The sequence below is a fragment of the Salvelinus namaycush genome, chromosome 2 (assembly GCF_016432855.1).
Source record: "Salvelinus namaycush isolate Seneca chromosome 2, SaNama_1.0, whole genome shotgun sequence".
Lineage (NCBI taxonomy): Eukaryota > Metazoa > Chordata > Actinopteri > Salmoniformes > Salmonidae > Salvelinus > Salvelinus namaycush.
Genome location: NC_052308.1, coordinates 51587314 through 51613297, shown reverse-complemented (window position 1 = coordinate 51613297; position 25984 = coordinate 51587314). Strand labels below are relative to the sequence as shown.

Below are 25984 nucleotides of genomic sequence, written 5' to 3'. Positions count from 1 at the left end.
TAAACTAAAGGAAAAATAGTAACACAATAAATAATTGAGGAAATATATACATTTTGGTAGGGGTAAAGTGACTATGCATAGATAATAAACAAAGGGTAGCAGCAGCGTATGTGAAGAGTGTGAAGGAATGTGAATGTATGTGTGTGTGTGCGGTGTAAATATGCATGTGTGTGTGTCTGTGTTGGAGTGTCAGTGTAGTATGTGTGAGTGTGAGGTGAGAGTCCAGTGAGTGTACATCCAGCCTGTGCAAGAGAGAATAAATAATAATTAAATAAGGGGGTCAATGCAAATAGTCCGGGTAGCCATTTGATTACAGTAACTATTCAGCAGTCTTATGGCTTGGGGTTAAGGAGCCTTTTGGTCCCAGACTTGGCGCTCCGGCACCGCTTGTCGTGCGGTAGCAGAGAGAACAGTCTATGACTTGGGTGGCAGGAGTCTTTGACAATTTTTAGGGCCTTCCTCTGACACCGCCTGGTATAGAGGTACTGGATACTTTATCCAAGGAAATAATAATGTATCAGCAAACAGTGAGTTTATGTATTTCTTGTCTCATACCTCATATTGTGTACTTATAATTCTCAAAATCTAAGAATAAGTATTGAAATGAAATAGTTATCATTGCATCTCTGAAGTGTTATATTACAGTCAGTTGAGATAACTCTGATTGTATCTCCCAGTCATCACATTTGGGTGAATTCCCTCTTTGTCTGAGGTACATGGGCATGAACTGTAGTCTCTCAGGAATATTCCAAGGTTTGTGTTGTCTGCAAATGTACCCCTGCACTAAACTTTTAATGATTCCTTTTTTGGTCTCCCCACTTTGATTCGGTTGTGCCCAGATGATGAATGGCCCTGCCTCAGCGGCGTTGGCCTGGAGACTCATAGATCATACCCCCCCATCATTTTTATGCACAATCAGTTCAAATACACTATGTATTTGTAAGTAAGTGGACACCCCTATTTCAGCCACACCCGTTGCTGATAGGTGTATGAAATCAAGCCCACAGCCATGCAATCTCCATAGACAATCATTGACAGTAGAATGGCCTTACTGAAGAGCTCAGTGACTTTCAACGTGGCACCGTCATAGGATGCCACCTTTCCAACAAGTCAGTTAAAATGTATGCCCTGCTAGAGCTGCCCCGGTCAACTGTAAGTGCTGTTATTGTGAAGTGGAAACGTCTAGGAGCGACAACAGCTCAGTCGCGAAGTGGTAGGCCACACAAGCTCACTGAACAGGACACCCGAGTGCTGAAGCCCGAAGTTCCTAAATATCGTCTTTCCTCGGTTGCATCACTCACTACCGAGTTCCAAAATGCCTCTGGAAGCAACGTCAGCACAATAGCTGTTCTTCGGAAGCTTCATGACATTTCCATGGTTTCCATGGCCGAGCAGCTGAACACAAGCCTAAGATCACCGTGCGCAATGCCAAGAGTCGGCTGGAGTGGTGTAAAGCTCGCAGCCATTGGACTCTGGAGCAGTGGAAATGAGTTCTCTGGAGTGATGAACGCTTCACCATCTGGCAGTCCTAAGGACGAATCTGGTTTTGGAGAATACTATCTGCCAGAATGCATAGTGCCAACTGTTTGGTGGAGGAGGAATAATGATCTGGGGCTGTTTTTCATGGTTCGGGCTAGGCCCTTTAGTTCCGGTGGAGGGAAATATTAAGCTACAGCATACAGTGACATTCTAAATGATTCTGGGCTTCCAACTTTGTGGCAAAAGTTTGGGGTAGGCCCTTTCCTGTTTCAGCATGACAATGCCACCATGCACAAAGCGAGGTCCATAGAGGTCCATACAGAAATGGTTTGTCAAGATTAGTGTGGAAGAACTTGAATGGCCTGGACAGAGCCCTGACCTCAACCCTATCGAACACCTTTGGGATGAATTGGAACGCCGACTGCGAGCCAGGCCTAATCGCCCAACCTCAGTGCACAACCTTACTAATTGTGACTGTATGGAAGCAAGTTCCCGCAGTAATATTCCAACATCTAGTGGAAAGACTGCCCAGAAGAGTGGATGGTATTATAGCAGCAAATGGGGGACCAACTCCATATTAATGTCCATGACTTTGGAATGAGATGTTCAGTGAGCTGGTGTCCACATACTTTTGGCCATGTAGTGTAGGTGCAGGTAAGAGGTCAGAGAACAGAACAGCTGAGAATTTCACCTCATAAATTTTGTCGCGGTCACTCAGTGTTAATTCTTAACCATCTTTCTGGATCCATGAACAATGACCTACGTCTGAGGGATTTTTTAAGGAATGGTATGTCATTTGAATGTATTTTAACTTCATTATGGTATTTGGTATTGAAGTTCAAGTTTGAGTTACTTCTCAGGATGAAAGCCTAAGGATTCTACTTAATTATATTCCATACATTTCTAGAGACATAACTTCTTGGAGCTCTACTCTCACTACCCTGTCATAAAAATACATTTACATTTTGGTAATTTTGCAGACACTCTTATACAGAGCGACTAACAGTCAAACGCACAGGGCTCAGTCATTGACAACTGATGTGCAATATTTTTTAGGAATGACATTTCAAGCATGTTACAAACATTAGCAGTCAAGAAACATTTGATTAAGTTGAATGAGATCTTACTAAGAAAGAGCTGATGCAAAAAGCTGAATTTATGATGTCTCCCATGCCCTTGGTTCTTGAAAGCAGTATTATGTGCCTCTATATCCCGCAACTGAATTTGACTATGTGTTGTATGCTGACATACAAACATTGCCTGCAGCTACTTGAATGTGAGTGGAATCTCTAAGTTGTGTGTCTAGCAGACAAGCACAATGCAAGGCACTGGCAGAGATGCCATCAACCCGGGCAATGCAACAATGGAATTTGATGCAGATATCCCACCAGGGAATATAATTGCATTAGTCAGCAGCACACAGCTCCCACTATTTGACCAGAGAGTTGACTCTTTGCATTATCATCTCGTTCAGTGGGTCTGGGATCGGTATGAAATTATATACAGATGGAAATTGCACTGAAAGGAGGGGAAATTCACAACTTTCTCTGATTTAGAATTTTCTTTTTCTGTTTTGAAATACTCTGAGGATGTTAAGAATTCCAATTGAGTTCCGGGTTTATACTGCCCGTGGTATATTGCCATGCTATTTTTTGCCAGGTTCTTGGAGAAACATACCTAGAAAGGTCATGTTTGGGGTAAGGTGGTAAATATACTATCGTTCAAAAGTTTGGGGTCACGTAGAAATGTCCTTGTTTTTTAAAGAAAAGCAGTACATCAACAGTGAAGAGGCGACTCTGGGATGCTGGCCTTCTAGGCAGAGTTCCTCTGTCCAGTGTCTGTTCTTTTACCCATCTTAATCTTTTCTTTTCATTGGCCAGTCTGAGATTTGGCTTTTTCTTTGCAAATCTGCCTAGAAGGCCAGCATCCCGGAGTCACCTCATTACTGTTGACGTTGAGACTGGTGTTTTGCGGGTACTATTTAATGGAGCTGTTTCTCGAACTAGACACTCTAATGTACTTGTCCTCTTGCTCAGTTGTGCACCGGGGCCTCCCACTCCTCTTTTTATTCTGGTTAGAGACAGTTTGCGCTGTTCTGTGAAGGGAGTAGTACACAGCATTGTACGAGATCTTCAGTTTATTGGAAATTTCTTGCATGGAATAGCCTTCCTTTTCAGAACAAGAATAGACTATCGAGTTTCAGAAGAAAGTTATTTTGTTTCTGGACATTTTGCGCCTGTAATCGAACCCACAAATGCTGATGCTCCAGATACTCATCTAGTCTAAAGAAGGCCAGTTTTATTGCTTCTTTAATGGGCCTCTCTATGCCTATGTAGATATTCCATTAAAAAAATTGCCGTTTCCAGCTACAATAGTCATTTACAACATTAACAATGCCTACACTGTATTTCTGATCAATTTGATGTTATTTTAATGGACAAAAAACTTGCTTTTCTTTCAAAAACAAGGACATTTCTAAAGTGACCCCAAACTTTTGAACGGTAGTGTATATTTATGGCATTGTTAAAGCGTCAGAACTTCACAAAATGCTCACTCACATCACATGAAGAGAAGTCATAAGATTGTTTTGGTTTTCTATCTTAAATCCACTCCTCGAATGCCAGTGAAAGACGAGCACGGGCTTTTTCACCGGAACATTCTTCAGTGGTGTGTGCCTTCATTCTGGCCCCCATATATTATTCATTTTAATACAGCTCAGCTGTAATGATATAAGCATGGAGGCACAGAAGTGACACAATCTACTCTATCAAGACGAGCTGAGAGGGTGAAATGGAATGTGCCGCACTTGTGCCTCTAATAGAGTGCTTAACTGAAGTTGATATTCGCTACTAGAGAAGATTTAGCAGGCTATCACATATGAGAGCTAAGCGCTAACGTGACCTTTCCCTTTCGGCGTCTCTCTCTCCCTCCATATCCCCCCCCCCTCTCTCTTTCTCTCATATCAGGACTGATTCGGACGGCCGTGGCAGATCTGGACCGGGAGAAGCAGGATCGCTACGAGCTGGTCGTCAAGGCAACCGACATGGCAGGCCAAATGGGCGGTCTCTCCGGCTCCACCACAGTGACCATAGTTATCACAGATGTTAATGACAACCCACCACGCTTTCCGCAGAGTGAGTCACTCTTATTAAGAGGCGGGACGAGATATATGCTTGCAGTGCACTTACACCCATCAGTAATATAAGTATCAGTCTACATGGAGTGTCCAGAAGCACTTGGAGAAAATAATTTCACTTATATTTATCCACAGGTCTAACACTTGGCTTAGAAGGGTTAGGCAATTAACTGATGAAAGTGGTTTTGGGAGTTTCCATATGTCTGCATATGATAAGACACAGAATCAATGGAGCTGATTAACCATTTTTTTTATTCCAATGGTATGGATTTAGGCTGTTGACATTCGTAATGTATCAGCTGGAGAAAGGTCAAAGGCCGTAATGGAACCCGGTTATCAATATACAGGGTCCTGTTTGAATACTTCAGAAATATGCATCCTTCCTTCATACCTTTCTTGAAGTACTAACAGATCTGAACTGGTGAAATGAATAGGTTGCTGACCTTGCTTAAGCTTATCCAATCACGTATAGATATCTGCTAAGCTTATGGAAACAAGGATATCTGTCTAAAGAATTTAAACAGGGCCTTGGGAAAATAAAAAAGCTGCAACATTTTCCTGCAATTTAGAATTCTGATACTTTTCTTTTTTATTTCTCAGTGTATTTTATAAATTAAACTCAAGTGAACAAACTTGAGCCAAAGCAGTACTATACAACAGCAAGAAATAGACAAATTCCATTTCACAATGGACATATAAATATGTATTGTACATTTCACATTGGTCCTCAGTAAAAGGATGAGGATGTCTTCGACATGTGTTTCCTGGTGAAACAAAATATTACCTATGACACTAGTGTAACGATCTTCTTCATCTGATGAACAGGATAGATCGGACCAAAACGCAGCGTGGTAAGTGTCCATGTTAATATATTATAACTGAACACGAAAATACAAAATAACAATAACAAGTCAAACAACGAAAATCTAAACAATCCTGAAAGGTGACACAACACAAAACAGGAAACAACTACCCACAAACACCAGGTGGGAAAAGGCTACCAAAGTATGGTTCTCAATCAGAGACAACGATAGACAGCTGCCTCTGATTGGGAACCAGACCAGGCCAAACACATAGAAAATAAAACATAGAAAAAACAACATAGAATGCCCACCCCAACTCACGCCCTGACCAAACCAAAATAGAGACATAAAAAAGGAACTAAGGTCAGGGCGTGACAACTAGTACATGATTCAGAAACGTTAAGAACCTTTTCTAGTGTATACTTGACGTCTTAGTGGAACTAAAAGTGTAGTTATCTTGTAAACCACATGCACAATACCAGCACATGGTTTGTTAATCAAATCAAATGTATTTATAAAGCCCTTCTTACATCAGCTGATATCTCGAAGTGCTGTACAGAAACCCAGCCTAAAACCCAAAACAGCAAGCAATGCAGGTGTAGAAGCACGGTGGCTAGGAAAAACTCCCTTGAAAGACCAGAACCTAGGAAGAAACCTAGAGAGGAACCAGGCTATGAGGGGTGGCCAGTCCTCTTCTGGCTGTGCCGGGTGGAGATTATATCAGAACATGACCAAGATGTTCAAATGTTCATAGATGACCAGCAGGGTCAAATAATAATAATAATAATAATAATATGGCCACCAAACTATTTACATGGACTCCATCCCCCCATCTTTGGTTTTATACTGCTGCTACTCACTGCTTATTGTCTAAGCATACTCCCAATTCAATATTATACCAACAATTCCACAAATCCAATTTTAATTCAATTCCCTCATGTTTTCAGGCTGATTATGTCACTTTTCAGACAGCCTAGCTATACTGAACGTATATAAATATAATTTGAAATGATTTAAAACAAATCCTTCAGTAAATGTTCTATACCAAGTGCATTAATTACATTAACTAGGAAATGTACAAATATTGAATTCCAATTCAATTCCAAAGATTTAAGGTTTTATGATTACAACTCAATGACAAACAGTCAAATTCCAATTCCATAATTTGAAGATTGTTGAAATTCGAATGTATTTCTCCACTTCATGAGTGAAATCCAGAATTGAAATGGAATTGATTCCAACCCTGGTGAATAGTAGCAGTGAGTGTTTTTCCTCATTTCCCATTCTTATGAGATGAACAACATTACTTTTATTAAACCTATCAGATAACTGTCTTGAGTTTAAGTGTGTTGTACTTGATTTATTCTCTTCCAGTCATGACACTCTAGTCTCTTCATCTCACATAACCTGATTTAGTCCATCTCTTGGCTGTCGCCTATAGGAGTTTTTTCTGCTCTATAACTTCTTAGCCATTTCAAACTACTGTATGGGGGTCGAGGATACATAGTTTTATTAGAAAAGCACAGGATTATAGCCTCCCGCGTGGCACAGTGGTCTAAGGCACTGCATCGCAGTGTTATGGTGTCACTACAGCCTGGGGTTCAATCACAGGCAGTGTCATCCCATTACAATTGGCCCAGCATTGTCCAGGTTAGGGGAGGGTTTGACTGGGGGGGCTTTACTTGGCTATCTGTGTCCCACATGGTTGAGGTGAATTCTATTTAAATTCAGTCCATTCAGGAAGTAAAATCCCAGTTCCAATTCCATTTTGTTCTCATAGAGCACAGGTGTCAAACTCATTCCACGGGGGGCCGAGTGTCTGCGGGTTTTCGCTCCTCCCTTGTACTTGATTGATGAATTAACATCACTAATTAGTTAGGAACTCCCCACACCTGGTTGTCTAGGGCTTTATTGAAAGGAAAAACCAAAAACCTGCAGACACTAGGCCCTCCGTGGAATGAGTTTGACACCCCTGTCATAGAGAATCATTGAGGAGAATTAGATTTTCTGTTTTGAATTTACCCCAATGCTGGTATCCCACACAAAATGTGGCTTTGTGCAGTGGTCCAAAAAAAGTTAGTCTATTTAGAAAATTCTACAGGAGAGTATTGAAAGAGTTGCTCTATGTGGTGGCAGTAAACTCCATGTCCTGACAATTATCACCTGTGGGTCAGCATCTTTAATTAACAGACCTTAACATAAATGCATCATGCCTTGGTCTAAACCTGAGCCAAAAACCCAGTGCATGTATGTGTTTATTTGGATCCCAATTAGCTTTTGCAGAAGCAGCAGCTACTCTTCCTAAGGTCCACAAAAAAATACAAAACATTACAAGTAACAAAACACTTATACACTGATCGACAAAAACATTGACACAAATTTTAAATACAACGATATACAAACAAAAAAAATGATGTGTGTGTTAGAGTGTGTGTGTGTGTGTGCGCACGTGTCTGTTCGTCCTGTCACAGTCCCTGCCATTTCATTAGTTATTTAATCTGTTTTTTAAAGGAAATGTTGCTGCTTGCTTGAGTAATTGGAGATGGAAGGGAGTTTCATGCGATCATGGCTCTGTATAAAACTGTACGTTGCCATGGATTAGTTTTTGAGTAGGGGACTGTGAAGAGACCCCTGGTCACAGTAATATTTCTCATAGAAACTAGAAGAGAAGCCGTTCATCTCTCGTCAACCCTCAACCAGGAAAGACTGGCATGCATGTTGTTGATGTTAGTTCTGTACTGTATGTGCAGTTAAGGGCTTCAGCTGCAGCTTTGCTATTTCTTTCTTTGCAGAACTTGACCATATTTTTGGACAGTAATCAAGATGGGACAAGACCAGAGCCTGAACAACTAGTACAGTTGATTTTTGTGTCAAAAACACAGAACATATTTTTTATAACAGACATACCCCTCCTCATCTTCACAAAAACTTTGTGCATATGACTTGCCGATTATAATTGACCATCCTTTGTTATACCTAGAAGTTTAGCTTTCTCAACTTTGACATGTAGAGTGTGGAATCATCCACATACATAGTCATTCTAGCTTTGTGTAAGACTAGTGGCAAATCATTTGGAAACATAGAGTAACGGCCCAAGGCAGCTGCCATGAGGGGCACCAAACTGTGCATACTGTATCTGATGTTAGAGAAACGTCCATTGAAGAATGCTCTCTGTGTTCTATAATAACTTTCCAACCATGTGATGGCATGTGATGTAAAGCTATAGCAAGTTTGTTTTTTCAGTAACAATTTATGGTCAATCACTTCAAAGACTGCACTGAAATCTAACAAAATAGCTCCAACTATTTTATTATTATACATTTTTTTAACCAGTCATCAGTCATCTGACTCAGTGCAGTACAAGTTGAGTGCCCTTCTCTATATGCATAGTGAAAGTCAGTAGATAAAAACTTCTTAGGGATAGCCCCCTTTTTTTCAATTTTCGCCTAAAACGACATACCCAAATCTAACTGCCTGTAGTTCAGGCCCTGAAGCAAGGATATGCATATTCTTGGTACCATTTGAAAGTAAACACTTTGAAGTTTGTGGAAATGTGAAAGGAATGTAGGAGAATATAACATAATAGATCTGGTAGAAGAAAATACAAAGAAAAAAACAACCGTTTAAAAAACTTTGAAATGCAACAGAAAGGTCCCACATCTAGCCGTCAATCTGGTTGTAATTCAGATGGTGGCCACCAGAGGGCAGCAGTGTATGTGCAAAGTTTCAGACTAATAACTTGAAGTATGAGCAAGCAACATGACATTTAGTGTGAAGTCACCCAGGTACATTTGGGCAAATCGTGAAGGACGCATTTACATAAGATTTTTCTGCAAGAATATCGTCAAATCTGTATACTTGGTTTTTGATTTAGCTTTTCCAGTATTAGTAGCCATATTGTAAGTTGAACATTTGCAACACACCCAGTTTTCATAACTTCATAACTCTCCATATACTTGTAATTGTTGTCCAAAAGGAAAAGGCTTGCTGTCGCACAAGTTTAGCAGCAAAATTGTGCGACAGTTACGGGATTTCCACATACTCCCGTAAAGCCCAGCTCATTGGCTATCTAGCTAACTTTGTTTGACCCCAATTGGTGCTTATTTTACAAAGTTACAGTCAATCAAGTGAAGACCGCAATGTCATTGGCGCGCCATGAAGGCGTCGCTCTCAGACCAAATTTGGTGTCCTATAAGGTATACTACACTCCTAATGATATAGTGAAGTCTGGATATGTTCTAGGATCTCTGAGGAATAAATACGAACGTAATTTGACTGGTTGAAACAACGTTTAGGGTTAGATTTTCACAGATTCCTTTCTTTGCAAATTGAACGAGTGGAAATACAAAATCGATCGTGCATGCAATATGGACCTTTTTAGGATAAAAAAAGGATTCTATCTAACAAAACGACACTTTATGTTATCTCTGGGACCCTTGGGATGATAATTCATAGCAATATTTCAGAATGTAAGTACACATTTCACCTTCAGAGGTGAATTTATCAAACCTATCACGGTGAAAAAAGTGTTTTGTTGTTAGGAGCTCTCCTCAATCAGTAGCATGGATTTTTTTTGCAGTAATAGCTACCGTAAATTGGACAGTGAAGTTAAGTTAACAAGAATGTAAGCTTTCAACCGATATAAGACACTTATATGTACCATCATTTGTTGTTTCTCTAAAATCTGCGATCGTGACACATGGCGCTGCATGATTTACAACTGCCCCGTTGACGGGACGACTATCCCTACTTTAACTTGTTCTCAGAAAAATAGCATTCTATTTGGTCAAACACAATCTTCTCCATTAGTTCACTAAGAACAGGCAGCAAACTGATTGTGTGGCAGTTAGAGCCAGCAAAGGGTGCTTTACTATTTTTAGGCAGTGGAGTTACTTTAGCTTCCTTCACGCCTGTGAACACACACTCCTTTAGGCTTTGGTTGAAGATATAGCAAATAGGGCATTGAATCGTGAGTACCAATGGGATTATGGGTCAAACACTGGGGGTGGATGGATGCATGAGTCAGTAGGTTGTTGTCTCTACAGAATAAAGATCCTGGGTGAATTCTCTTTTTGCTGATTATGGAAGTGCTCATACATAGAGTAAATTGTGGGCTTATGTATTGAAGGCATTTGTCTTTCTTCCTCCTCCTACCATCCGTCTTCATCTACTTCTCTTCTTCCTCCCAAATATTATCTTCCTCCTCCTCATCTTCCTCCTTCTCCTCATCCTTTTCCCCCTCATGCTTCCCCTAATCTTCACCGTCCTCCACCTTCTCTCCTCTTCTTACACACATTTCTCCCTCTACCTTCTCCACCTCCCCACTCCTCTTCTTCAGAGATGTACCAGTTTTCGATGTCTGAGGGGGCAGCCGTGGGGACGCCGGTGGGGAGGGTGATCGCCACGGACGCAGACATGGGGGAGAACACAGACATGAGCTACCTGATCAAAGATGAGGAGGGCGGGGAACTCTTCAAGGTCACCACCGACAGTGACACGCAAGAGGCCATCATCACCATCAAAAAGGTGGGAGTAAAATAAAGTTTTACCACCTAATGGTTATAGTTAGGATTTGATAAGGATTGATCCTAGATCTATGTCTACGGGTAACTTCTACACAAGGTTAGAGTAGGATAAAGTTGCCCCATTAAACAATGATATAATATCAGTTTTGTGCTGATCCTAGATCTGTGTACGGGTAACTTCTACACAAGGTTAGAGTAGGATAAAGTTGCCTCTAAACAGTGATCTAAGATCTGTGCCTACATGAAGCAAAAGCTTACAGTACAAAACATTCTACTTTCTGTAACAAAGAATGTGCCAGTAATGTGATAGTTCTGTGTTACATTTTGTAAAGCATATAGAAGTTCAGTCTATCGTCATAGCAATTACAAGTGTTAATTGCAGAATGATCCTTCTAATTCCTGATTGTCTTGATTCTATCTAATCTTAATTAAGTTGAACCAATCTGTTAATTGACTGTGTGGGAAGGAAATCATTACATTCTTTCACATCAGAACATTGTCATTAATCTTAACTGATTGCTTGGAAGGTAAAGATTTCATATACCAGAGACATTTGACAACCATTCACCTGGCAAACCACAGTGCCTTGCAAAAGTATTCACCCCCTTGGCGTTTTTTCTATTTTGTTGCTTTACAACCTGTAATTTAAATAGGATTTTATTTGGATTTCATGTAATGGACATACACAAAATAGTCCAAATTGGTAAAGTGAAATGAAAAAAAGGACTTGTTTAAAAAGGTCCCGTGTGGCTCAGTTGGTAGAGCATGGCGCTTGCAACGCCAGGGTTGTGGGTTCAATTCCCACGGGGGGACCAGGATGAATATGTATGAACTTTCCAATTTGTAAGTTGCTCTGGATAAGAGTGTCTGCTAAATGACTTAAATGTAAATGTAAAAAAAAAAATCTGAAAAATCCTAAATGGAAAGGTGGTGCGTTTGTATTCACCCCCTTTGCAACGAAGCCCCTAAATTAGATCTGGTGCAACCAATTACCGTCAGAAGTCACATAATTAGTTAGATTTCATACAGGTGATCTTTATTTAAGTATCACATGATCTCAGTATATATAGACCTGTTCTGAAAGGCCCCAGAGTCTGAAACACCACTAAGCAAGGGGCACCACCAAGCAAGCGGCACTATGAAGACCAAGGAGCTCTCCAAACAGGTCAGGGACAAAGTTGTGGTGAAGTACAGATCAGGGTTGGGTTATAAAAAAATATCTGAAACTTTGAACATCCCACGGAGCACAATTAAATCCATTATTAAAAATGGAAAGAATATGACAACAAATCTGCCAAGAGAGGGCCGCCCACCAAAACTCACGGACCAGGCAAGGAGGGCATTAATCAGAGAGGCAACAAAGAGACCCCTGAAGGAGCTGCAAAGCTCCACAGCGGAGATTGGAGAATCTGTCCATAGGACAACTTTAAGTTGTACACTCCACAGAGCTGGGCTTTACGGAAGAGTGGCCAGAAAAAAGTAAGCAAAAATGTTTGGTGTTCACTAAAAGGCATGTGGGAGACTCCCCAAACATATGGAAGAAGGTACTCTGGTCAGATGAGACAAAAATGTAGCTTTTTGGCCATCAAGGAAAACGCTATGTCTGGCGCAAATCCAACACCTCTCATCACCCCGAGAACAACATCCCGACAGTGAAGCATGGTGGTGGCAGCATCATGCTGTGGAGATGTTTTTCATCGGCCAGGACTGGGAAACTGGTCGGAATTGAAGGAATGCTGGATGGTGCTAAATACAAGGACATTCTTGAGGGAAACCTGTTTCAGTCTTCCAGAGATTTGAGACTGGGACAGAGGTTCACCTTCCAGCAGGACAATGACTCTAAGCATACTGCTAAAGCAACCCTTGAATGGTTAAAGGGGGAACATTTAAATGTCTTGGAATGGCCTAGTCAAAGCCCAGACCTCAATCCAATTGAGAAACTGTGGTATGACTTAAAGATTGCTGTACACCAGCAGAACCCATACAACTTGAAGGAGCTGGAGCAGTTTTTCATTGAAGAATGAGCAAAAGTCCAAGAGACTTGCAGCTGTAATTGCTGCAAAAGGTGGCTCTACAAAGTATTGACTTTGGGGGGGGTGAATAGTTATGAACCCTCAAGTTCTGTTTTTATGTCTTATTTCTTGTTTGTTTCACATTAAAAAATATTTTGCATCTTCAAAGTGGTAGGCATGTTGTGTAAATCAAATGATACAAACCTCCCAAAAATCAATTTTTATGCCAGGTTGTAAGTCAACAAAATAGGAAAAATGCCAAGGAGATGAATACTTTCGCAAGCCACTGTACAGCTGCAGCATGATAGAATTAAATAGAATTAACTTTACTGGTCCTGAGGGGATCACGGTCTTAGACACACAGTGCTGCTGTACACAAAATAATCAATGTGCATTACAACCTCAACATAATACATGCATTGCACGTTACCCATATCATAGACATTGTACATGTCTCGTACATACACATACATACACATCAGACCTCTTCCCTTTTTCCACATTGTTACTTCATAGCCTTATTCTGAAATGGATTAAATAAAACAAATTCCTCATCAATCTAAACAAAATACCCTAAAATTTGTGTCGAGGCATAGATCTTGGGAAGGGTACCAAAACATTTCTGCAGCATTGATGGTACCCAAGAACACAATGGCCTCCATCATTCTTAAATGGAAGATGCTTGGAACCACCTAGACTCTTCCTAGAGCTGGCCGTTCGGCCAAACTGAGCAATCGGGGGAGAAGGGCCTTGGTCAGGGAGGTGACCAGACAGAGTTCCTCAGTGGAGATGAGAGAACCTTTCAGAAGGACTACAAACTCTGCAGCGCTTCACCAATCAGGCCATTGTGGTAGAGTGTCCAGACGGAAGCCACTCCTCAGTAAAAGGCACATGACCATGATAAACAAAATTCTCTGGTCTGAGGAAACCAGATTGAACTCTTTGGCCTGAATGCCAAGTGTCACGTCTGGAGGAAACCTGGCACCATCCCTACAGTGAAGCATGGGGATGGCAGCATCATGCTGTGGGGATGTTTTTCAGTGGCAGGGACTGGGAGACTAGTCAGGTTCTAAGGAAAGATGAATAGACCAAAGTACAGAGAGATCCTTGATGAAAACTTGCTCCAGAGCGCTCAGGACCTCAGACTGGGGTGAAGTTCACCTTCCAACAGGACAACGACCCTAAGCACACAGCCAAGACAATGCAGGAGTGGCTTTGGTACAAGTCTCTGAATGTCCTTGAGTGGCCCAGCTAGAGTCCTGACTTGAACCCGATTGAACATCTCTGGAGAGACATGAAAGTAGCTGTGCAGCGATGCTCCCCATCCAACCTGACAGAGCTTGAGAGGATCTGCAGATAAGTATAAGAAAAACTCTCCAAATACAGGTGTTTCAAGCTTGTAGCGTCATACCCAAGAAGACTCATTTTTTACATTTTTACATTTTAGTCATTTAGCAGACACTCTTATCCAGAGCGACTTACAGTAGAGTGCATACATTTTATTACATTTTTTTTTTTTTACATTTCATTACATTTTTACATACTGAGACAAGGATATCCCTACCGGCCAAACCCTCCCTAACCCGGACGACGCTATGCCAATTGTGCGTCGCCCCACGGACCTCCCGGTTGCGGCCGGCTGCGACAGAGCCTGGGCGCGAACCCAGCCCAGCCTGGGCGCGAACCCAGAGACTCTGGTGGCGCAGCTAGCACTGCGATGCAGTGCCCTAGACCACTGCGCCACCCGGGAGGCCAAGGCTGTAATTGCTGCCAAAGGAGCTTCAACAAAGTACTGAGTAAAGGGTCTGAATACTTATGCAAATGTGGTATTAATACATTTGCAAACATTTTTAAAAATCTGTTTTTGTTTCGTCATTATTATTGGTTCGTCATTAAAAATAAAATTCCATCCATTTTCGAATAAGGCTGTAACGTAACAAAACGTGGAAAAAGTCAAGGGGTCTGTATACTTTCCGAATGCACCGTATACACTGAGTGTACCAAACATAATGAACACCTGTTTTTTCCATGACATAAACTGACCTGGTGAATCCAGGTGAAAGCTGTGATGCCTTATTGATGTTACTTGTTAAATCCAGTTCAATCAGTGTAGATGAAGGGGAGGAGACAGGTTAAGGAAGGATTTTTAAGCCTTGAGACAATTGAGACATGTATTGTGTATGTGTGCCATTCAGAGGGTGAATGGGCAAGACACAATATTTATTAAGTGCGTTTGAACGGGGTATGGTAGTAGGTGCCAAGCGCACTTGTTTGTGTCAAGAACTTCAACGCTGCTGGGTTTTTCACGCTCAATAGTTTCCTGTGTGTATCAAGAAGGTTCCACCACCCAATAGTGTTGGAAGCATTGTAGTCAACATGGACCAGCATCCTTTGGGGGGGGATGAAACTCTATATTTGGAAGGTGTTCTTAATGTTTTCTACACCCAGTGTGTAATCTACTGTAAACTGCCCTTACACATTATGTCAGTGGCATACTACCACAGCTCAGATGTACTTATTGCTGTTTAGGTATGAAGGAGTGCTTATAGCTGTTCAGCTTACACGTAGGCACCCTTTGTGACATGTCACTGCTTTAGCTCCTCTCTGTTTGTGCTCTGTTAAGGCATTGGACTTTGAGAGCAAGCGCACACACAACGTGGTGGTGGAGGCTGTCAACAAGCACGTAGACCCCCGCTTTTCGGAGCTGGGTTCTTTTCGGGACCAGACCATCGTGCGGGTCAGTGTAAACGACATTGATGAGCCGCCGGTCTTCCACCCTGCTGAGGGAACCATCTTGGAGGTCCAGGAGGATGCTAGGCTAGGGGCGCTGGTGGGCACTGTGACTGCCAAGGACCCGGACATGGAGAACGCACCTGTCAGGTATGGATCATGGATCCTACTGTGACAGCGTTTCCCAGTGTCCAAGTAGGCTACTGTGGCTATTTGATCATAATGTACAGTAAGCCTGTCAGGGTGGCCTACCATCAAAAAGTATTGAGAAAATGCATCCCATAACATTTTCACTTGAAAATAGATATTCTATGATGCATCCTACAGTAGCAGCCATGTGTGGTGTTCAATGTTTTTAGTCACGTTGTATGATGCAAGAAACCATTTTACAAAATAAAATGCATTATTATTCCCATACCATTATTAGTACAGCGAATCAGACAAGCATGGAGGCTTTTCAACCCTCTGCCTATTGGCTTCTTCGTTTATTCAAGCCAGTCTCAAAATACAACACTGCCCCTTTAAGACAAACATTTATTTACCTGACCCCATCTTCAAAGATGGGTAGAAATGTACACATTTTGTTCTCTTGTAGGAAGCCATCACTCACCTATTGCTGACCAGAAATTATCTAACTGGGCTAATAACTCAATATTTGATCTCAAAACAAACACATCTACTCACGATATGTGCTCTGCCTAAAACAAAATCACGGACAAATAAGTATTGCATAGTTAGATTAGTTTTGGTATGTTGCGTTGAATGGAGCTAATATTCGGATGATTCGCTCACAATTACAGTAGAGAGAAACATTGATAGTGTAAACTAACAGGGCGAAACTCGTAAAGTTGAGTGAAGTTCAATCTTGTGCGTCTGCGCGGGCTGGTATTTATTCTGCGTGGCAGTCCTGGGGGAGCTGCCATGCACGCACGCAGTTTAGAGGGAACATTGCCTATAAGAAGTCATAGAGATTGGCCTACACTCTTAGAAAAAAGGGTTCCAAAAAGGTTATTCTGCCGTCCCCCATAGGAGAACCCTTTTGGGTTCCATATAGAACCCTCTGTGGAAAGGGTCCTACATGGAAACAAAAGGGTTCTTACCTGGAACCAAAAAGGGTTCTTCAAAGGGTTCGCCTACGGGAACGGCCGAAGAACCATTTTAGGTTCTTGATGTTTTATTTTATTTAACTAGGCAAGTCAGTTAAGAACAAATTCTTATTATATAACGATGGCCTACCCCGGCCAAATCCTCCCCTAACCCGGATGATGCTGGGCCAAATGGGACTCCCGATCACGACCGGTTGTGATACAGTCCGGGATCGAACCAGGGTCTGTAGTGACACCTCTAGCTCTGAGATGCAGTACCTTAGACAGCTGCACCACTCGGGAGCACCTTTTTTTCTAAGAGTGTATAATAAGACATTCTATTAGTATAATGTATGGTTCACCAGTAAAGAAGTAGAACTTTCAACAAATAGAAACGTGTTTATACTGTAGCTACAAATGACCCTTCTTTATTTGTGCAAATTCATGTAAAATTAAAGACCCGCTAATAAGGACTACATTTATAAACAAGTAATTATAAGATATTCACTAACACTGCTGATGCAAATGTCCTTTTATATCAACAAACACACGTTGAGATGAGCCCCCATAGAAACAACCATCCCAGTTTGTCATGGAGCGTACATGGACTTTGGGACTGACATTTCAATCAAAACAATGGGAATAAACGCACTATGGGAAGACACCACTTCATCACGGCAATATATATCATGAATACATTGATTCATCCATTTTATTACCGAAAGGGCTACCGCATTGACTGATGACCGTGCTAGAGGGTTCATCAATATCTCACACCGCTTTGAGTTCGATCAGATCCCTATTTATGAGCAAAATGATATTATTTTGTGCCAGAGCCTCTTAGGTCTTTGGTGGAAGAATATAAGAGGCTAGTCGAGTGCGATGAACAGAGCTTCACGTACACCGGCACACACGGGCTGTTCAAATTACCTGTATTAAAAATGCATGAGGCTGAACTGAAAGTGCTCCAGGTGTAGCAAAGTACAACACAATGGCAGTGCCGCCGCCTGAGTGTTGGCGCGGTGCCATGCCCATCTGTACCACTTTAATCATCTCTATTGGATGGAACTAACCCAGGTGCACGGTGCCCAGGGTCCATCGCTCTCCCACACCCCTGCCACCCTGCACCAACTGGGCATTGGTGGCCACTTGCTGGGACTAGCTGTACCAAGGGGCTAAGAGGCCCAGAGGAATGAACACAGCATCTGGACACAAAAGCTGACCAGTTTTTCTTTCTTTGGCTCTTTATCGACTGGGAAAGCTGTAATGGCGTCTTGAAACTGACGTGTATGGGTAGTTGTGTTGTCAAAACAATTTAGTGGCATACTGTATCTTATTAGTGCTTCCCAGTTCTCTGGAAATCTGTGCTTCTCCATGAATATATTAGAGTGCTGACAATTGCAATTGCTATAGAATGTATTGGTAACATCTCCATAATTTCGCCTCAACACCTACAATATCACTTTCGAATGCCAAAATATAATTTTATGTAATCTACATCAATATTGTGTAGGTGTCAGTTTGTCCCCAATTCTTGCATAAATAAAACATATTTTAACTTCTAGTTCCTCCCAAACCCGGATCCGGGAGCACCCCCATCAGTAAAAAAGCTGACTAGCATAGCCTAGCATAGCGTCACAAGTAAATACTAGCATCTAAATATCATTAAATCACAAGTCCAAGACACCAGATGAAAGATACACATCTTGTGAATCCAGCCATCATTTCTGATTTTTAAAATGTTTTACAGGGAAGACACAATATGTAAATCTATTAGCTAACCACGTTAGCAAAAGACACCACTTTCTTACTCCACCATTTTTTTACTCCATCAGTAGCTATCACAAATTCGACCAAATAAAGATATAAATAGCCACTAACCAAGAAACAACTTCATCAGATGACAGTCTGATAACATATTTATTGTATAGCATATGTTTTGTTAGAAAAATGTGCATATTTCAGTTATAAATCATAGTTTACATTGCAGCCACCATCACAACTCTCACCAAAGCGACTAGAATAACTACAGAGAGCAACGTGTATTACCCAATTACTCATCATAAAACATTTCTTAAAAATACACAGCGTACAGCAATTGAAAGACACAGATCTTGTGAATCCAGACAATATTTCAGATTTTCTAAGTGTTTTACAGCGAAAACACAATATAGCGTTATATTAGCTTACCACAATAGCAAACATCACAACAGCATTGATTCAAGGCAAAAATAGCGATAACGTATAAACCACCAAAATGTATTAATTTTTTCACTAACCTTCTCAGAATTCTTCAGATGACAGTCCTATAACATCATATTACACAATGCATATAGAGTTTGTTCAAAAATGTGCATATTTAGCGGCACAAATCGTGGTTATACAATGAGAATAGTGGCCAAAAAATTCAAGCAATCTGTCCGGCGCCATCCTGGAGAGGCACCTATTCTAATCGAAAACTATTCATAAACTTGACTAAAAAATACAAGTTGGACAGCAAATGAAAGATAAATTAGTTCTTAATGCAATCGCTGTGTTAGATTTTTAAAATTAACGTTACTGCGCAATACAGCGTGCGCCAAAGCGAGACCGCACCATAATTCATGGCGGAATTATTATTTGACATTTGTCAACATAAGTACGAATTAACAGCATAAAGACTGCTTACTATTAGCTGAGCTTCCATCAGAATCTTGGGCAAGGTGTCCTTTCTCCAGAACAATCGTCTTTGGGTTGAAAGATGTCCTCTTCTCCTGTCGAAATAGCAGCTAACGATAGCCACCCACTGGAGACGTGTCCAACTCGTGAAAGCGCATGACAAAGAAATCCCAGAAAATCGCAATAAACTGCTATAAACTGCTATAAGTCGGTTTAAATTAACTACCTTATGATGTCTTTAACACCTATAACGAATAAAAACATGACCGGAGATATAGAACTACTAAAACGAAAGCGTTTGCAGGACGCCATTGTGATGTCTTCTTGCACCAGGCGCACCGTTGAAAAGGACGGTACTTCCGTTCCACGGTCTTATATAAGGTCCCAGATTGCGCAATCCACTCCATTCAAATTCTCCCCGCTTACTGACATCTAGAGGAAGACGTATGCAGTGCATGTAGCCCGATGGCTTACATGGGGACTTATAAACTGACCTCAGAACAGGGACCTCGATTTCTGAAATCTCACTCCCTGACAGGAAATGTGCTGCAGAATGAGTTCTGTTTCACTCAGAGAAATAATTCAAACGGTTTTAGAAACTAGAGAGTGTTTTCTATCCAATAGTAATAATAATATGCATATTGTACGAGCAAGAATTGAGTACGAGGCAGTTTAATTTGGGAACTCATTTTTACAAAGTCGAAATGGCGCCCCCATAGGCTCAAGAGGTTTTAATGATAGATTTTCAAGTTTAGTAATACCGTTTATTAATATCGTATGTTTGGTATGAACATTGCAGCTACGATTCAGATTCAGAACCTACGGAACAGCAAGAGGAACTGCCCCTCCCTACCTTCAGACTATGCTCAAACCCTACACTCCAACCCGAGCACTCCGTTCTGCCACCTCAGGTCTCTTGGCCCACCCTATGGGAGGGCAGCGCCCGCTCAGCTCAGTCCAAGCTCTTCTCTGTTCTGGCACCCCAATGGTGGAACCAGCTTTCCCCTGAAGCTAGGAAAGCAGAGTCCCTGCCCATCTTCCTGAAAACATCTGAAACCCTACCTCTTCAAATAGTATCTTATATAATCCTCCTCCTCATCTCTAAATTAAAAAAATAAAAACCTGAACCAGCAGACGCGCTTGACGAGATGAGGAGAGGATTAGAGATGAGGAGGAGGATTATTCAGATGCAGTTTAGAGGGAACATTGCCTATCGGGGGGGGGGGGGGCCCGACAGCTACTTTATTGAGGAAAAATGTACTTTCTATGCCTGTGATATGTAGTTGTCCCACTTAGCTATCTTAATATGAATGCAGTAACTGTAAGTCGCTCTGGATAAGAGCATCTGCTAAATGACTAAAATGTAAAATGTAGAACAGGAAGACTAATGTAATATGACTAGAATAATCTAACTGTGGATGCAGTATGCTCTCCAAACCTAGGCTATAAGAAGCTCATCTCACTGTAGCCCTTTTGGCAATCTTATATGGCATGTACAAAGACCAGACCAATCCCTTTGATGAGCTTTTTGTGGAAAAGGTAGAAAAAGAAACTGATGATCCTCATAATATTTAATTAAAGTCCCGATGGGCATACAAGCCGGCTGAAAAAGAAGAGAAACTACTCATCGTATTTTGTTGGCTCTGTACTCTCCTGAATGGTCCTTGAGTAGCCAACCACAAGGATGTGCAAATGTATTTTGGTTTCATTGGAGTGCAACATTAAATATTAATTATGTTTTTTCTCCAGCAAGGGCTGAAACCGCAGACATGTTTGGGGACAAAGGTGCAGTAGGGAAACAAGCACATCGGCTAAATGCATCATTATTTTCAGCGTCTTTTGAGTCTGGCTCACAGTTTCCCACTTGAAAATGCTAATGTGAAGCCATAACCTGATGTCAAATGCAACTGGCAATATCCCCATGGGCCACAGTGTTAGGGCGCCACTAAAAAAGTATTGCACATGAACTCCCCATTCAATTATGTATTCCCCTTTTTCTCACTCTCCCTACCAGGTACTCCATTGACCGGAGTACGGACCAGGAGCAGATCTTCCACATTGATCCAGTGTCGGGTGCCATCACGCTGGGCAATATTCTGGACCGAGAGACGGCTGGCTGGCACAACATTACTGTGATGGCAGTGGAAGCAGGTAAATGCTACAGTACTATAAATAATGTTGTATTGCATGGTATGCATAGAAATACATAACATATTATAAGCCTTATATAACTAAGCAATAAAGCCTAAGGAAGTATGGCGATATAAATATATGGCCAATATAACACGACTAAGGGCTGTTCTTAGGCAAGATGCAACACGGAGTGCCTGGATACAACACTTAGTCGTGGTATATTGGCCATATAGCACAAACCCCTGAGGTGCCTTACTGCTATTATAAATTTACCAACATAATTAGAACAATAAACAAGTAATTTTTGCATCATACCTGTGGTATATTTAAGCAATAAGGCCCGATGGGGTGTGGTATATGGCCACTATACCATGGCTAAGGGCTGTTCTTGTTGCGGAGTGCCTGGATACAGCACTTAGCCGTCGTATATTGTGCATATACCACAAAGCCCCGAGGTGCCTTATTGCTATTGTAAACTGGTTTCCAATGTAATTAGATCAGTAAAAATAAATGCTTTGTCATACCAGTGGTATACGGTCTGATATACCACGGCTGTCAGCCAATCAGCATGCAGGGCTCGAACCACCCAGTTTATAATGTCTGATATACAATAGCTTTCAGACAATCAGCATCCAGAACCCAAACTACCCAGTTTATAAGATATTGTAAAGGCTCATACAGTACATGCTTCTAACAAGTTTAAAGAATTATACCTGGATGTTTTAAGTAAAGTGTTTTTAAGAATCGTTAATAAGCCTTTGATGGAGAGGCAGACACAGGGCCATGATACATAACACTGTCATGAGAATGACATAGCATATGTCATAACAGTTTATAACACCCAGCCCTGCCCCTATAATAACTGACATAATACTAGCCTGAAGCTTGTTTGTTTTCTTTTTTCAAATATCAATGGGCCTAACGTGATGTGATTATTATGATATTGATATGGAATCACAGTTGACAGACAAATATCAGCGTCCAACCAAGCTGTCACATAATCCAAAATGAAAGCAGAACACATGTAACATTGTTTTGTCTCGCCTAATGCTTTTTCATTCTCAAAGAAAATGAAGAATGTAATAACCTGACTGTGGAGTAGCTGATGACAAGCTATTCTTATACCCTAAAGACTAAACTTAGTGGAGGAAAGAGAAACGGGCATTCACTCAGTACTTTTTCTAATCTTCGACAGATGTGATTTTGGGATTTTATTCAAAGCACAAGAGATTGCATTCTGCATCTGGCTAGTAATACCTACCTGTCCACACAGGATGAAAGAAAGTATTACAGCAGAACCACACTGAATTCTACATCTCTTGGTATTTGTGTTTCTCCCCTAAAAGGTGCAACATGCAGAAATCGGTCTGCAATTTCCTGGTTGCTAAAATTCGAATAGTTGGCCTAATTTCAGTGTATGTGACAAAACAAGCAATGTATAGCGTAGAGAATTATTGTACCATCTAAACAGCTGTGAAATATATGTTCAATAACCAAAAATATTGTATTTTCAGCTGTTAGAAGCTGGTGTCCAAAACCCAAAGTAAAAGACTCAAAAACTAAACTTAAAGCTACAATATGTAACTTTTTGGATGACTCGACCAAATTCACATAGAGGTGTGATTAAAAGATCTGTCATTCTCAGTGAAAGCAAGTCTAAGACGCAGGAGATATGTTCTATGTGCTCTATTTCTATGCTTTTTGCATCTTTTACTTTTGATTTTGTACACCAGCTTCAAACAGCTGGAAATACAATATTTCTGCTTATGGAAAATGTATTGTATTTCACATTTATTTTTTCGCTGAGTTTTCAAATACCGTGTACCTCTGCACATTGATCTGGTACTGGTACTCCCTGTATATAGCTCCTTTCTAGTGTATTTTAATCCTGTTGTGTTAACATTGTATTTGATTTGAACTTCTTATGCAAACATGGAGCAAATTTGAATTCGGGAGTCTTTCAGTATCTGCTTGGAGCTCTAATTCTCAATACAAATTGTTTGCTTTTGTGCTCTTCCTCTTTGTGCATTATGTCATAGGCACATTTTAATGTTAATTGACCATTCAAGGGTGTGAGACAGTAATTTCAGCCCATAGCAAGCATATACACAGGGCCCTTCCTTGCATCTCCAAAAAAGAAGCCCAGACAAACAAAGTCGATTGTTGATTTCATCAGAAATTCTATCCAAATGTTTCTTATCACCAGTGGCTCATCCAGTCCCGAGGACACTGAGCAGAAGTTTTGCGCAACTTGGTTTTATGACTCTTCGACTAATTACCGTTGGAGTGGCAAAAGGTTGAATTGAATGAGGCCAATTTAAGGTTACAGTAAAATAACATGACCTCATTATTCCCCAACTCCATTATTGACCTTAACCCTTTGACGTGTACAATCACATATTTGTGGTCATTGTTAAGTGGTACAATCTCAAATACGTGATTGGAACAGTAGCAACAGAACGTATGATGCAACAAACAAGTCTAAACACCATTGTTGTCTGAAACAGCATCTAAATCATTTTTTGTACTGACGAAAAATTAAGCTCTTAAACTGTATTCCTCAATTTGACCTTTTATTGTAAAAGATAAATGTGAACTTCATCATCCAAGCATCACACATCCACAGCCAAACTCATTCCATAAACCAGTCTAAATAACAGGTTAGCGACCTAAAAGCTAGACTAGTACAATGTACCACATCTCTGGTGAGCACAATAGACGAATGTAATGCTGTTTAGAAAAGAAATGCATGTCAGCTAAGCTAACAGCAGCTAAATTCTTTATGATGGCAGCCATGTTTGTTTAAGTTTGACAAGCGAAAACTCCCTAATCCCAGAATGCCATTCACTATAAAACGCAAATAAACAAAGTCAAAGATGGCTGCGCTCATTGCCTGAAAAATATTAACTTAGTTTAGCCACTTTTCAGCATATTACAAATCATTGATGTGCTTGTTACAGTGTATACAAGAACCGGAGCACATGTCTTGACAAGTCGTTTACCGTTTTTGACAAATCACAAAGCAAATAAAATGTTTTCACCTCACAGATCATCACATCAAATACTAGCCTAACCATAGCACAAAAGCTAAACAGGGATGAAACCATTTTAGGGGGGTTTGTAAGTCTGTGGGGGGTAGAAATGGGGGAAGGTATCGTGGGAGGATCTAATGCATAATATACTACTATGATGGGGGATTTAGCAATAAATGGGGAACAAACACAAGAGACGGTTATATGCTAAATAAAAATAAACCCCTTGGAAAGGGGGGTCTGAGCTGGCAACCCTGATGTACCAAAGTTACGATCTGATGCCGCGATCAAGACAACTGGGAACTCGAGTTTTGAACGGTCATCCAATTCAGAATTCCAACTCGGGAACTCGGGCCTCTTTCTAAAACTCCGACTTTCCGACCTGAAGATCATTGACGTCACAGTTGTCTTGAAAGCACCATAAGTCAGTCGAGTGAACTAACCCTTGTGATAACATCTTTGGTCTGACAGACGCTGACGTGACAAACAGAATGCATTGTATGATGTCAAAAACATGGCGCCACACATAGCCGGCAAATAGCTTAGCATTAGCTCATCATAATCAGAACAACATTAAAGTATTTTACACACATCATATGCGTCCATTACAATCTATGCAAGTATCGGAATGCATGATTTGTCACCAGAACTTGAAAACATGTTAATAAAACAGTAAATACATTATGATCCATACATTCATATGGTGTGCTACAGCAGAAACAGGTTATACAGAAAGTAAGCCACTTACTTTGATAGGAACGCACACATGTCCAAAGTCCAATTTGTAAGACAAACAACCATGAAGGCATTGCAAGTGCCAGCCAGAAAATGTGGTGGGGGAAAATGTTTGTGCAAGGCCTGTTCTGACAAGAGATGTGCAATGTCTTCATATTTCATCTGGGTAAACACTCGGGAAGAGCTTGGGCTCACGTTGAAGAAAGAAGTTTGTCTGTTAAGTAAAGTCTCAAACATAAGTTGTTTGCAAGAGTGAAATGGGATACTTCTTATGCGAATTAACGAGGAGGCGGAACACACCTCAATTCAAATTGTTGTTCGAAAATAAAACTTGTTCGAAAATCATTTGAAATTGACAAGTTGAAACATAGCCTATTGATAATTAGCAGTCAGCTTGCCTTGGTTTGAGGGCAGCATGGGTAACTAACCTGTCCTGTTGTGTAACAGTCACATTGTGGAACAGTGAGAGGATTCTCTCATGAAAAAACTCATGCAGGGGCGACGGTTAGAGATAGTTGGAACTCATGTGTGAAAATGTTAATGCCCTGTGATTGCCACATCAGCACTGTTGAATTCTTCCTTGATGAAATGAGGTCCATGGTTGGTCATGTTGCATGGGTGATTGACCCTGATTAGTAATGAGCAAGGCCAGAAAA

The 25984-nt window shown here is 41.0% G+C and overlaps 1 protein-coding gene across 1 annotated transcript in view; it reads left to right on the top strand.

Annotated features, from left to right (window-relative positions):
- LOC120022137 (cadherin-22-like) overlaps positions 1–25984 on the top strand; it is a 110097-nt gene that overhangs the window by 27116 nt on the left and 56997 nt on the right. Inside the window, exons 3-6 of the mRNA XM_038965990.1 lie at positions 4446–4613; positions 10757–10944; positions 15579–15835; positions 21443–21579. Coding sequence (XP_038821918.1) covers positions 4446–4613; positions 10757–10944; positions 15579–15835; positions 21443–21579 — 750 coding nt within the window. The remainder of the gene's footprint in view (positions 1–4445; positions 4614–10756; positions 10945–15578; positions 15836–21442; positions 21580–25984) is intronic.